The sequence below is a fragment of the Dictyostelium purpureum genome (assembly GCF_000190715.1).
Source record: "Dictyostelium purpureum unplaced genomic scaffold DICPUscaffold_128, whole genome shotgun sequence".
NCBI lineage: Eukaryota > Evosea > Eumycetozoa > Dictyosteliales > Dictyosteliaceae > Dictyostelium > Dictyostelium purpureum.
In genome coordinates, this window is record NW_003519465.1 from 61,037 (window position 1) to 74,555 (window position 13,519).

Sequence of the window (13,519 nt, forward strand, 5' to 3'; positions counted from 1 at the left end):
ATTAATATATATATGGCTATGAGAAAGACTAAAATAAATTCAAATATTTGAATAGTGATTTTGAATATTTATTTAATTATTTTATTTTTATTTTTTTCAATTTTTATGTATTTTTTTTTATTTTTGTTTTTTTTTTTAAATTTTTTATTTTTATTTTTTAAAAATTTTTCGTGGGTGCATAAGATATTTAAAAAACAATACAATTATAATAAGTAATATATGATATATAATTAATAACAATAACATAATATAACAAATAATAAAAATTAAAAAAAATTTATTGTAGAAACATAGTTATATACTTTTTTTTTATTATAAACAATAAATTTTAATTAAATTTTAATTTTTTTTTTTTTTTTAAAATCATTACAATAAAATAATTAAAATAAAAAAGTGTACAATAAAAACCATTATATGTATAGTATAAATAATAGAATATTGTAATATAAATCATATTATAAAATAATCATAGCAAATTGTAAAATTATAAGAAAATAATAATATAGCACCAACTATAATAATTTATAAAGTTTTCAAAATAAAGGATAATAAAACACCAAGAAAATGAGTATTCAGTTATACTCAAAGATCAATCTAATTTATTTGGATTCTTATGTAGTTTTACAACCAGATTTACATAAATATGTATCACCAAAATCAATATTTATTGATAGAACCACTTTGAAAATCGAACAAAAATGTAAATAATATAATTATTGCTTATTGTAAAAATAAAATAATAAAATAATAATAAAAAAATTTAAATTATATTATTCTATAGTATATGAAAATTCAATTTTTTCAGGACCAATTAGATCCAGCACCACAATATATGGATGTTTAGGTATTATCAATTTATTATCAGGGCCATATTTATTATGTATTACAGAGTTTGAAAGAGTAGGTTCAATTCGTGATAATCAAGTAATTAATAGAGTAACCAAACATTTAATAGTACCAGTAGCACGTATACCTATTGTTTTAAATGAAGAAGAGGTAATAGATACATAGTTTACTTATTCATATTATTCAATATATATTAACTAATATTTATATATTTTTTTTATAAAGAAAAAAGAAGAAAAAAATTATTTAACATTATTAAATGACTTATTGGAATCATGTGATTTATACTATTCATATAATTTTGATGTCACACAGTCAGAACAAAGAGCAAGTAAAATCGAGTCTAATCCAATTTTAATGGGACAACCACTATGGAAGCGTTCAGATAGAAGATTCTTTTGGAATTATCATTTACAACAAATATTTATAGAAAATTCATTTGATTCATTTATAGTACCCGTTATGGATGGTTTTATAAAGATTATCGATTGCGAGATTAATTCAAATCAATTCAAATATATATTTATCTCTAGAAGAAGTTGTAAAAGAACAGGTGCTCGTTATCATATACGTGGTTCAGATCCATTGGGCAATGTTGCAAACTTTGTAGAAACTGAACAAATTGTAGTTTTCGATCAAGTATTAACTAGTTTTGTTCAAGTTAGAGGCTCAATACCATTAATTTGGCAACAAAAAGGAAAGGGATTAAAGCCAAAACCAGTTGTAGATAATAATATTATGACAGATGATGCCTTCCAAGCTCATATGAACGAGTTAATTCACTTATATGGCCCACAAGTTATAGTATCTTTAATCGATCAAATAGGTGGTGAATCTGCTATTGGTGATGCCTTCGAATCAGAGACCAACCTTTTATACCCAGAAGAGACAGTCCGTTATTATGCATTCGATTTTCACGAAAAATGTAAAAACAATCGTTATGACAAGCTTTCCGAACTTTTAGATCAAGTAAAACCCTATTTAGATCAGTATGGCCATCTCTTTAAAAGTACTGTAGGAGAACCAACTCTCTTGCAAACTGGTTCTTTTAGAACTAATTGTATCGATTGTTTGGATCGTACCAATGTTGTTCAAAGTGTATTTGCTCACTATATACTACATAGTCAATTAACTCGTATGGGTATCATTAGCCATTCAGAACGTATCGAGAATCATACCGCTTTCGAAATGCAATTCAAGAACATTTGGGCTGATAATGCCGACGTAATGAGCGAGCAATATACTGGTACCGTTGCTTTAAAAACCGATTTCACTCGTACTGGTAAACGTTCCGTTAAAGGTACTATGACTGATGGAATGAACTCTGTAAGAAGATATATAAACAAGAATTTCAAAGATGATGAAAAACAATCTGCTATTGATTTGTTTTTAGGAAAATATGTTGTCGAAAAACTATCAAATGAAGCTCATAATCCAAATTCATTGGCAGAAAGTTCTTCAATTGATATTGAATACAGTGCAAGTATTTTATCAGATCCAAATGATCCTTCATCTCGTGGTTTCCCAGCTGTAGTTAGAATTAACCAATCTCATAACTCGATCACATCTTGGCTCAAAGGCTCAGGTCGTCGTAAAGATTACTATTTCTCCTCAATTTATTTAATTGAGAAGAGTAAATTAAATCATCGTCAACTTAATCTTTATTATGTTGAAAACCCTTCACCAGAATGCTTCCAATTCACATCCTCACTTCAAAGAGAACAGTTCCTTCAAGAGCTCTATAAACAAAGTTTCACCAAACAGTTTTTACCACAAATGAATCATTCATCATCTGATGAAAAGAGTAATATATTAAATCAAAAAATTAATAGTATAACAAACGATATATTTTCAAATTCATCAACCTCTTCATTAAACTCATTAAGTAATGAATTTACATCATTAAATAATAGTAATGTTAGTAATAATGATGATAATAGCAGCAACAATGACCCTATTGTTTTATCACCAACAAGCGATGATAGTTTTGTTTTATCACCAAAAATACCAATTAAACGTAAACTATTAGATATATTCAACTCTTATATTGGTTCATGGAATATGGAAAATATAAACATCAATAGTGATTTCTTAGATGAATGGTTACCAAAAGATAAAGACCTCTACTCAATTTCAGCTCAAAGAATTTCAGCAGACCGTAAATCTCCAGGATTAGTTATGAACTATCGTCAATATTGGTTTTATTTAATTCGTAAATACTTGGGTACTGAGTATATCACTGTTGCCACCGCCATCTCTGATAATACTGCCTCAATAGTTTTAGTAAGAAAATCATTGGCCAATTGTGTAAACAATATTTCAGTTAGTTATTTACAAAAAAGACTTCCACACAAAAAACAACTTTCAAGCTCTGGTTTACCAACAGCAACAACAACTTACCTATCTAATAGTAATGGTTCATCTCCAGCTGGTACCTCACCACCATTACCATCAGCTGCTCCACCAATGGTACCACAAAGAGATCTTAGTGGTAGTGGCAGTAATAGTGGTAGCAGCAGTGGCAGTGGTAATTTAGTAAACTTTTTCTTTGGTTCTAAAAAATTAAAAGAAATGAGTTCTAAAATCATTGAACAAAGTCAAAAATCCACCGAAGTATTATTTAAAGATAAATATAAGGATGTTCAATTTGGTACAACTATCAGCTTACAAATTAGAGAAACAAGTTTAATGTTTATTAATTTCTGTAATAACAATGTTAGTCAAAGTGCCAATCCAGAGTTAGCAGCAGAGGCAGAGGCAGCATTAATTACCTATATTAAAAACAAACAATATATAAATGGTTCATCAAGATATGTATTTTGGGCAGGTGATTATGATCAAGTCACATTAAACAAAGATGGTTGGAATCCACTCTCTCAACAATCTGGTCTTTCAAATACCGAACCACTCAGAGGTGTAGCTTATTGGAAGTCTCAATTGGATCCTGACACAATCTTCGAAATGCCCCCACCAACTGGTGATGATAGAGTAGCATCAACAATGGTAAAATCACCACTTTCAGAGGCATGTTTATTCCAACCAATATCATGTTCTTTTAGTTTACCAATTTTATCACCATACACTTGGTTATCAACAATAGATATTCCTTCATTTATTATTATACGTCATTTAAAGACAGAGCAGGTCGAACTTATTCAGCCAGGTACTAAAGCTGATGCCTATCTTGAAATGGATGCTTTTCATATTATTTCTGACGAATTTACAAGTCTTAAAACATCAACCATTCGTTCATCAACACCAATGTGGACCGATACAATGGAGCTAAAATCATTTATTGATGATAAGGAATACCTAAAAACCCAATTTATTCAAGTTGCCCTTGTTGGTAAAGAACTAATGGATATTTCGCTAATTGGTAAAGGTATTATTCCATTAAAAGATGCATGTGGTGATCGTCCACATCATTTTAGAATTCAACTTACTTTAGAGGATGAATTTAGTTGCTTCTTAACTGGAGATATTCAGGTATTTAGTAAATCAGAAATTAATAAATTTATCCAAGAGAATGAAGAAAAAAAACAAAGACAACAACAACAACAATCTTTACAACAGCCACCTCCACAAGTACCATCAAGATCAAATAGAGGTAATCCAACAGCTCCATTACCAATTTCAACCGTTCCAAGTCAAAACTATGTTCTCTCGCAGCCAACTAGAGCAGCCCCACCAATTCCAGCTCAACAAGACTCACCAAATAATAAATCTCCAATACTTCAATTTAAACCACCTTCATTTTTATCACAACCACAAAATATATCATTAAATGGAACTTCACCACCAAATTCATTATCCCCATTACAACAACCATCAAGACCAGCACCACAACCACCCCAACAACAAATTGAAAATAATTTAAATAGTTTATCATTAAATAGCAACATCAATAATAGTGGTGTGGATGGATCTCTTAATTCTCCAAACCTTTTATCATCACCAGCCACTGCAAATGTAAATGAAAATAGTACTATGGGTAGCAATGATACAAATAGTAATGAACAATCAATGACACCATCAAAACAAATTTTAAATACATTCACTAAATTTGGCTCAATAGTTGATGATTTTGTTGGAGATATCAAAAACTCAAGTGAACAATTAATAAAAACAATAAATCAAACTGTAGCGCCAGTTATTACTTCATCAAGTGACCAAAATCAAGAAAATAGCCAAAACGAAGAAACCTTAAACCAAGAAGAAAAAGATAAAATATTAAATGAAGTAAACAACAATAATGAAAATTTTATTAACAACAATACTGATAGCACTGAAAATGTTTTATAAAATCAGTTTAGATAATAAAATTATATTTAACAATCACAAATTTTTTTATTTTTTAATATTTTATTCATCTATTATATTTTAATTTACAATTACCAGGAATTATTTTTGATATCTATTTTGAGATTTTTTGGATTTACTTTTTCAACAGATATTAATTGAAAAAAAAAAAAAAACAGCAATATTATAAAAAAGCTTTTTATAAAAACTATCATTTTGGTATATTAAGCTTAAATTTGAATAAAATTATATTTGAACATATTTAAAAATAAATATTCTAATTTATTAAATTATAAACAATAATTATAAATAAATATTTCTAATTTTATTTATTTATATTCTAAATTAACATATGTATAAATACGGAAAAATCCCCGCCTTTATTTTTTTTCAAAAATTTTATTTTTTTTTTATTTTTTTTTTTATTTTTTTTTTTTTTTCATTTTTTTTGGATTTAAAATTTTCCTCATTCTACTTAAATATTTATCTTTAATTACATTAATTATTTTTTTATTTTTTTATTTTTTTTCTTCTTTTATTTTAAATAAAGTTATATGTTTCAAATTTTATAATAAATAAATAGATATAAAATTTTAAAAAAAAAAAATTTTAAAAATAAAAAAAAAAAAAACACACGCCATTTAACATAGTTTTATTTTATATTTAAACCACCCACCTAAACACACAAATAACAAACACATTTTACCTAAACCCGCCAAAATAAAATACACATAATTCTTTTTTTTTAATTATTTTTAATATCATTTCATTCTCTATATTAATATTAATAAAATAAAAATAATATTATTTTAAATAATTAAAAACAATAATTATAAAAATATTATTTCATAATAATAAACATAATATAAAATAAAATAAAATAAATAAAATAAAAATAAAAATAAATAAAATATTATAATAAAAATGGCACTTGACGATTTGGTCGCAGCAATAGAATTAAACGGGAAATATTCACAACTACAGCTAGATGAACTAAAATTTAAATTGGATAATATCTCATCAGCATTAAATGTTGATGAAAATACAATCAAACTTGCCTGGTGTCTTTTAGAAAACATGCAATTACTATCAAGCGACCCCTCAGATCAACAACAAAAACTATTAGTGGCATGTTCATTATTTATATGCGGAAATAAAAAATTAAATTCAGTTTTATATAATTTAAAAAATTTAAATTCAAACAATAATAATAGTAATAATAATTTAAACAATAACAAAACAATAGATAGTAAAAATAATAATTCAGATGAAAATGAACAAGAAAATAATGACAACAATAGTTCCAATAATTTAAATACAGAGTTAATAAATTTAATAAATCAATGTATATATGGCGAAGAAAATGGTAATAGTGGTGGATCCAATGATAACAATAATAATAATTATAATAATTATAATAACAACTCAGTACTTTTAACACCTCTTTTAAAATGTTTTAATGGGGAAATTAAAATTGGTCAGTTTTTTGAAAAACTAGAATCTCTTGTAATGGGTCTTCGTTTGGGTGAAAATTTAGAACAACAAAGTAAAGTTGTGAAACAAAGCTTTTCAACTCTTACTGATCTTTATAGAAAATATGACCAAATCTTTTTCAATTTATTTCATCCAACAAATTCACAAATTTTAAAGCAAACCCAACAAGATTCAGGGGGCGCTAGCGGCAGTAACGACTTAGGTTTAACTGGTAGAGGTCCAAACAACGGAATAAAATCAAATGAAGAGTATCTATTTGCAATTGGTTGGTTAATGTTTCTATACTACAAGAATAATTTATTTAAAGAGACATGTCCAGATTTAGTACAATCGTTATATTTTCTATTGTGTACACTTAACTATATCTATCTTAATACTACCTCTGACCTTCGTAAAATCCCAGAATCCCAAATTGTCGATCCATCTACCCATGATATTTTACCATATCTTTCAAAAACCTTGTCCAAAGACTGTTCATATGAAGATCTATTGTCTGTAAACAAAAACACCTTTTCATCTTTTAACGACTCATTAATCAATGACAATATTTTAAAATCTTCAAATAATATAAATCATTACTCACCAGAAAATAAAAACAACAATAATAACAATAATAATAATAACAATAACTTTTTTAATAGCCCACAAATTTTAAAAGATAACTTTAATTCATTAAATAGAAATTATGAAAAGTTTTATTATACCAATGGTGATATAGATGAACGTCTATTTTTTACAGACGATCTTTATAATAATGTAATATTCTTCCATCCACCCCGTAGTGTTCCTGGTATAAAGAAAAATAACCAAAACACCCCAAGATCTGCCCAAACACCAACTACCTCAACCTTATCAATTGAATCATGGATAAAAAATGAAATTATTAGTTTTAATAAGACCTATCCCTCACCAAGATTAATAGATATTATTAAAACAATTAATGATGAAGATCAACAACAAAAAGATAACAATAACAATAGTCAAGAAAGTATATTAGAGTCAATTATATTTAGAGTTCAAGAATACACAGATGATACCTCACGTTTATTTAATGATAGTAACCCAACTACTAAAGATATTAGAGAAAAAAGAAAAAATATTGCAACCAAACTATATTATAGCCTATTAGAAAAAACTATAAAAAAAGAACAAAATATAGTAAGTATTATACTAATAATAACAATAATCTATTTAATTTAGTTATACTAATATTCTTTTTTTTTTAAAAGTCACAAATTAGAATTTTATTAAACCATGAAGATTTTAATAAATCATTATTATCAAGTTGTTTTGAAATTATTGCCTATGCATACAAATTAGAGCCATTATATTTCCCATACTTTATCAACTACTTTAATATTCAAGCTTTTTCATATTGTAGAGTTATTGAATCAATTTTTAGAGCTGATTGGAATTTACCAAAATTGTTAGCTAATCACTTTTATTCGATTGAAGAGAAAATCTTGGAAAAATATGTTTGGAAAAAGAACTCACCAGTTTTTAGTATGCTAAAAAATGATCATCAACTTATAACAAGTTTGGTAAATAGTGTAAATAGTAGTTCTTTAAATAACGGTGGCATTCCCTCATCTCCATTGCGTGGCCAACAATTTAATAGCAATAGTAGTTTACGTGCAGCCCAAGTATTTTCAACACCAACTAAAAATAAAAATAATAATCAATTTACAAATAACAACACACCTCTAACTCCATCGAAAAGAAACCCATTTGTTGTTGTATGTATAAATAATATTTAATTTTAAAAATATAATATTTAATGTAGTATTAACTATTTTTTTTTTTAAAGAATTTTATAAAAAAAGTTTTAAATACTATAAATAATAAATGTAGAAATATTGCATCACTAATGGGACTATCAACAGATTTTTCATACGAAACCTGCCAACTTATGAACAAACTATTTTTGGACCATTACATTTTGTTAAAAGATAGAGAAATTGATGTACTTTTGGTTTCAACAGTTTATGTTTTATGTAAAATCCATAATATGAAGAACATATCATTCAGAAAAATTATTGATGCATATCTTCCAGAGCCAAAAGTATTTACCAAAATTCTAATTCAAGACTCTTCTGAAGAATCCTCCCAACCAGAGTATGGTGATATCATTAAATTTTATAATAATATCTTTTTACCAAAAATAAATACCTCAATTTATGAAATTTATCAAAATATTAAAAAAATAGATCCAAATTATGGCTCAAGCACGAGTTTGCCCACTGGCAGTAATAATTTAGTACATTTATTTAACCAACAATCAAACTCTCCATCTCGTATCAATAGTTATAATAATAATAATATTCAAATAATCCAATCTCCAGTTAAACGTCTACCACTCTTTTCAACACCCACTAAAAATCAACAAAATAATCCATATAAAAAAGAAACTAATATTAATACCACACCAGTTAAGGCACCTGCCTCATCAATTCCTTTATCACCTCAAAAAGGAACAAACTATACTGTAAATAGCAATGTTACAATCTCACCAATGAAACCCTCTTGCTTCCCAAACTCTCCCTCAAAATCTTTTACATTTATAATTTCAAAAAGTCCAAGCAAAGATCTTTTCCATATTAATCAATGTATAAACAAAAAACCAAACAACCCAATTGTAAATAAAAATATTAATAACAATAACAATATTAATAATAATAATAATAACTATAGTGACAATAATGACCAAAACAATCAAAACACTGAAAATACAAAACCAAAATCATCTATTGGTAAAAGACTTTATTTTAATGATGAGGAATCACCAACTTTAGAACAACAAACATCAACATCAACATCAGCCTCAACACCATCTTCATCACCACCAATTTCCTCTCCCGCATCACCAACAAACTCTGATAAGAGATTAAAATCCCATAAAAATTAACTCTAAAATTTTTTAAAAAAAATAATATTGTAAATAAAAATAAATATAGTTTTAAAATTAAAAATAAAACAGTAGTTTTTTTTTATTTATTTTTTTTGTATATTAATATTCTTCATTAACCAAAAGGATTTGTTCATCCTCTATTTGATTTATGGCTTGTTCTTTTTCATTTGATGGTATCCATATTCCACTTATTGCCAATAGATTCACAAAAAACAATACTTTCCAGATTAGATCAATATTAAAAGTATTAAACATTAAACCCAACTCTGGTACTCTTGAGAATGATACCCAAAATGCAAATGTAACAGTTGAAGCTATAGCACTAAATATTAAAAGATTTCTTGTTCTCTTGTAATAATTGGCGATTATCATTTGATCCTTCATAACGAAATCTGCAATTGTTTCTTTTAATAATGTAAACACCCAAATGAAAAAAGCAAAATCTAACAAGAACAATATATAAGTAACAATGCTATACTCTTCTAGATGTTTGATATTCTCTGATATCGAAATATTAGAAAAATACACTGCGACCCCTTTGAACAATAAAAACAATAGCACGAAAATAACCAGTAGATTGAATGCTATAATATTAATTTTTTTTCTGAAAATATAAAAAATTAGTATTTTATTTTTATAATAAAATAAAAACTGAAATATATATCGGTTTCTGAAATATAATAAATATTACTTATTAAATTCAAAACCAGAAGCTAATATGATTAATAAAACTCTTGAAAAACAATATTTGAATGGTTCGAAAATTGATAAAAATATAGATATGATTTCTGAATTATATCCATATTTATTTATAATAAAATAAATACTAAAATTTATAATGGCCTCCACTAAACTCAACCCGATAAGAACAGCAACAAAATAGTGTAATTTTGTTGCATATTTTGCATATTTTATAAATTTTGAAATCCAAAAAGCTAAATAAATGATATAACAAATAATTAAAATAAAATCAAACTGAATTGTAAAAAATATTAATACTATATTTTTAAAGATCTTAAAAATTTACTATAATACTTACGCATAATAATGGGAGCTTTTCTGCAGATAAATGACCAAATGGGTTCATAAAAATAATGTTTGCCTCAACCAAATAATTTTCTTCACCTGTGCATTCAATAATAGATACTCCATATATCCCACTTTTTGTAATATTCTTTACCAAACTGTAACCCAAATTATATACTGAGGATGGCTTTCTACCATGGAATGAATAACTATAAATTTCATTTTTTGGGTCATAATTATACATTAATTTATAATTATTGGTTTCTCTAATCGTGTAATATGAGGAACCATCTTGGAGAACTATAGTTCCAAGGTCACAGTGGTCGATAAATTCCTTACTACGATTGCAACATGTAAAACTTTTTTGAGTAAATGGGTTATCTGTTTTGAAAATTACAAAATTAATATATGGTAACACATATTCATTGCCAGAGAGCCACCGTAAATAGATGAGGTTTCAATTTTAATATATGATTCGCCATTTCCTGGTACCAAATTTCCTTCGTTTTTTACTCTGAATCCCTGTTATGATAATCCTATATTAATCAAAATTAATTAATTACTATTGATAAACATAATCTTTAAAAATTTAAAAAAAACTATATATAAAATACCTTTTTAAAACTAATCTTATTTAACTTTTCTTTATAAAAAACTAAAAATATTAATGAAACTATAAAGAAAAAAACTATAAATACTTTTAAAATTAAATGTTTCATTTTTTTTTATTATAAAAAAAACTATTATAACAAAATTAATTAATATTAATTAGAAGAATAAAAATAATAAAAAAAAGGAATGATAAACAAAAGCAATTTAAATAAAAAAAATAAAAAAAAAGTAATAAATTAAAAAAATTAATGAGTGGGTGATTATCATTAAGTTATACACATAAATATAATTTTTTTTTTTTCCAAATAGGGGGAAATAAAAACACCAATAATATATATATTTATATTGTTGTTCAATAAATTTAAGTGGTAATAAAAAAAGCAATAAGCTATAATTAGGTTATTGAATTGTTTTTTTTAAATTAAAATAATTTATTTAAATTTAAAATAAATAAATTTTTATTTATAATTGTTTTGGCTATTATGAGTTACTATAATACTATTACCTCTAACTGAACCTCGCTATTATTTCTATTGTTACTAGGGTTGTTTAATGAAGTTTCTATTGGTGACAATCTGATATTGTTTAATAATTTTGAAGGTGAATTTAAAAACTGACCATTAATGTTATTTTTTTGTTGTTGTTGTAATTGTTGTTGTTGTTGATTTTTAATCAATATCTTTTCCAGTGATTCAATTTTATCTTTATAGAAACTATTAACCTCTTTTAATGTCTCTTGTTCCCTTTGTAACCCTTTAATTATTGAGTCTTGTTGCTTTGTAGCTTCTTTATTTTTTTTAATCATATTTTTAATAGTCTCCATTAAAATTTTACTGTTGCCATTTCCATTTACCCCAAAGTTGGTATTAACTTCCCCACTGCTTCTATTTAATTTATTTGGTGATGATATTCCTGAAGTTGGTGTTGATGTGGATGAAAATTCTTCAAAACCTCCAATACTTGAACTATCAGAGATTAAAATTTCACTTGAGATTGTTGATGTGGTGGGTGTAAATTGTTTTTTATCAGATAAACTGCTATTATTCGGATTACTTAGGTTATAATTATTATTTTCTTTAATTTCCTCTTCAATATACTCTACTCTGGTACTATTTGGTTTTGAAAAGAATGGTATATAAATTGATGGTAGTGAAAAACTCTTTATCATTGGCGAACCTTTAGAACTAACTACTGGACTCTGACCCATTTCAATATCACAATAACTATCTTTTTTAATACTTTCATCTTTTTTATTTTTATCTTTTTTGCTGTCCAATGAATCAATATTAATAATTGATTCATTAGATTTATTTATATTGTTTTTATTGTTATTATTGTAACTATTATTACTACTATTATTATTATTAAATGAAGGTGATGAAATTACAGAAGAAGATGTAGAAAAATATAAAGGAGTTGAAAGTGGTGTTTGGGTTGTTGATACTGGTAATGTTACATTATTTGATATTAGATTTCCATTATTATCTAACTGTGGTTGTTGAGATATAATTTTTTTTCTTTGTTCAACAATAATTAATCTTGCTTTTTCTAAATTTTTTTTCATGTGAGCTTTATCGGTGTTAAGCTGAGAATTTTCAATTTTTAGTTGGTTTAATTGTTTTTTTAATTCTAAATTCTCTTTGTATAATTCGTCAAACTCTAATAAGCTTGGTATGGGCTCCATTTTATTATTTTTATTTATTACTATTATTATTAAAACTATAATTTATTTTCTATTTTTTATTATTATTTTATTTTTGTTACAAAGAGATTATAAAAAAGGAGGAAGTAAAAACAATTAAGAGTGAAATGAAAAAATTAAGCAATGTGAATGAAAGAGTAAAAATATCTTTTTAAAGAAATATTCAAACACACAACACACTTTAACACAATGAATTAAAAACAATATGTATAAAAAATTTTATATGTACACACACACACAATTTTTATTTCATTTATTTTATTTTATTTTATTTTATTTTATTTTATTTTATTTTATTTTATTTTATTTTATTTTATTTTATTTACATTTCTTTAAAAAGTAGTGTATGTAAATTAATTATTTTGTCATTTTATTATTTAATTAAAAAAATAAATAAAAATAAAAAAAAGGAAAACAAAGACATTTATTTAAAACTAATTTTAAACTAATTTTAAAACTAATTTTAACTTTAATTTTAACTTTAAAGAAAATAATAAATAAAAATTTTTGGGGGGTGTGACTAGGATTGAATCAATATGAAAAAAAAAATTTTATTTTCCATTTTTTTTTTTTTATTTTATTTTTTTTTTCTTATAAATGACTAAAAAAAAATTCTTCGATATATGATATCG

At 25.2% G+C, this 13,519-nt stretch overlaps 5 protein-coding genes across 5 annotated transcripts; 2 read left to right on the top strand and 3 right to left on the bottom strand.

Moving 5' to 3' along the window:
- Positions 1–564: 564 nt before the first annotated feature.
- On the top strand, positions 565–5,148 carry DICPUDRAFT_97975 (uncharacterized protein; the record flags this gene model as incomplete). Its single annotated transcript, XM_003288228.1, has 3 exons — positions 565–700; positions 782–996; positions 1,072–5,148. 3 exons carry the CDS (start codon positions 565–567, stop codon positions 5,146–5,148), a joined length of 4,428 nt encoding a protein of 1,475 aa, XP_003288276.1.
- Positions 5,149–6,069: 921 nt separating this feature from the next.
- Positions 6,070–9,603, top strand: DICPUDRAFT_97976 (uncharacterized protein; the record flags this gene model as incomplete). The annotated part of the gene is made up of 3 exons (XM_003288229.1): positions 6,070–7,797; positions 7,869–8,375; positions 8,447–9,603. 3 exons carry the CDS (start codon positions 6,070–6,072, stop codon positions 9,542–9,544), a joined length of 3,333 nt encoding a protein of 1,110 aa, XP_003288277.1. The 3' UTR covers positions 9,545–9,603.
- Positions 9,598–10,022, bottom strand: DICPUDRAFT_92071 (uncharacterized protein). Its single transcript, XM_003288244.1, has one exon. It carries the CDS (start codon positions 9,929–9,931, stop codon positions 9,647–9,649), a length of 285 nt encoding a protein of 94 aa, XP_003288292.1. The 5' UTR covers positions 9,932–10,022; the 3' UTR covers positions 9,598–9,646.
- A 398-nt stretch (positions 10,023–10,420) lies between these two features.
- DICPUDRAFT_97977 (uncharacterized protein) lies at positions 10,421–11,292 on the bottom strand (the record flags this gene model as incomplete). The annotated part of the gene is made up of 4 exons (XM_003288245.1): positions 10,421–10,522; positions 10,587–10,954; positions 11,137–11,152; positions 11,272–11,292. Coding segments are annotated over 4 exons (507 nt in total), but the record flags the coding sequence as incomplete, so codon positions are not given.
- A 383-nt stretch (positions 11,293–11,675) lies between these two features.
- On the bottom strand, positions 11,676–12,869 carry DICPUDRAFT_79098 (uncharacterized protein; the record flags this gene model as incomplete). The annotated part of the gene is made up of 1 exon (XM_003288246.1): positions 11,676–12,869. The coding sequence occupies one exon, from the start codon at positions 12,867–12,869 to the stop codon at positions 11,676–11,678; it is 1,194 nt and encodes a 397-aa protein (XP_003288294.1).
- Positions 12,870–13,519: the final 650 nt, after the last annotated feature.

Excerpts from the sequence above, each read along its gene's own strand:
- DICPUDRAFT_92071 (XM_003288244.1), bottom strand. The coding sequence starts at position 9,931 with ATGAAGGATCAAATGATAATCGCCAATTATTACAAGAGAACAAGAAAT.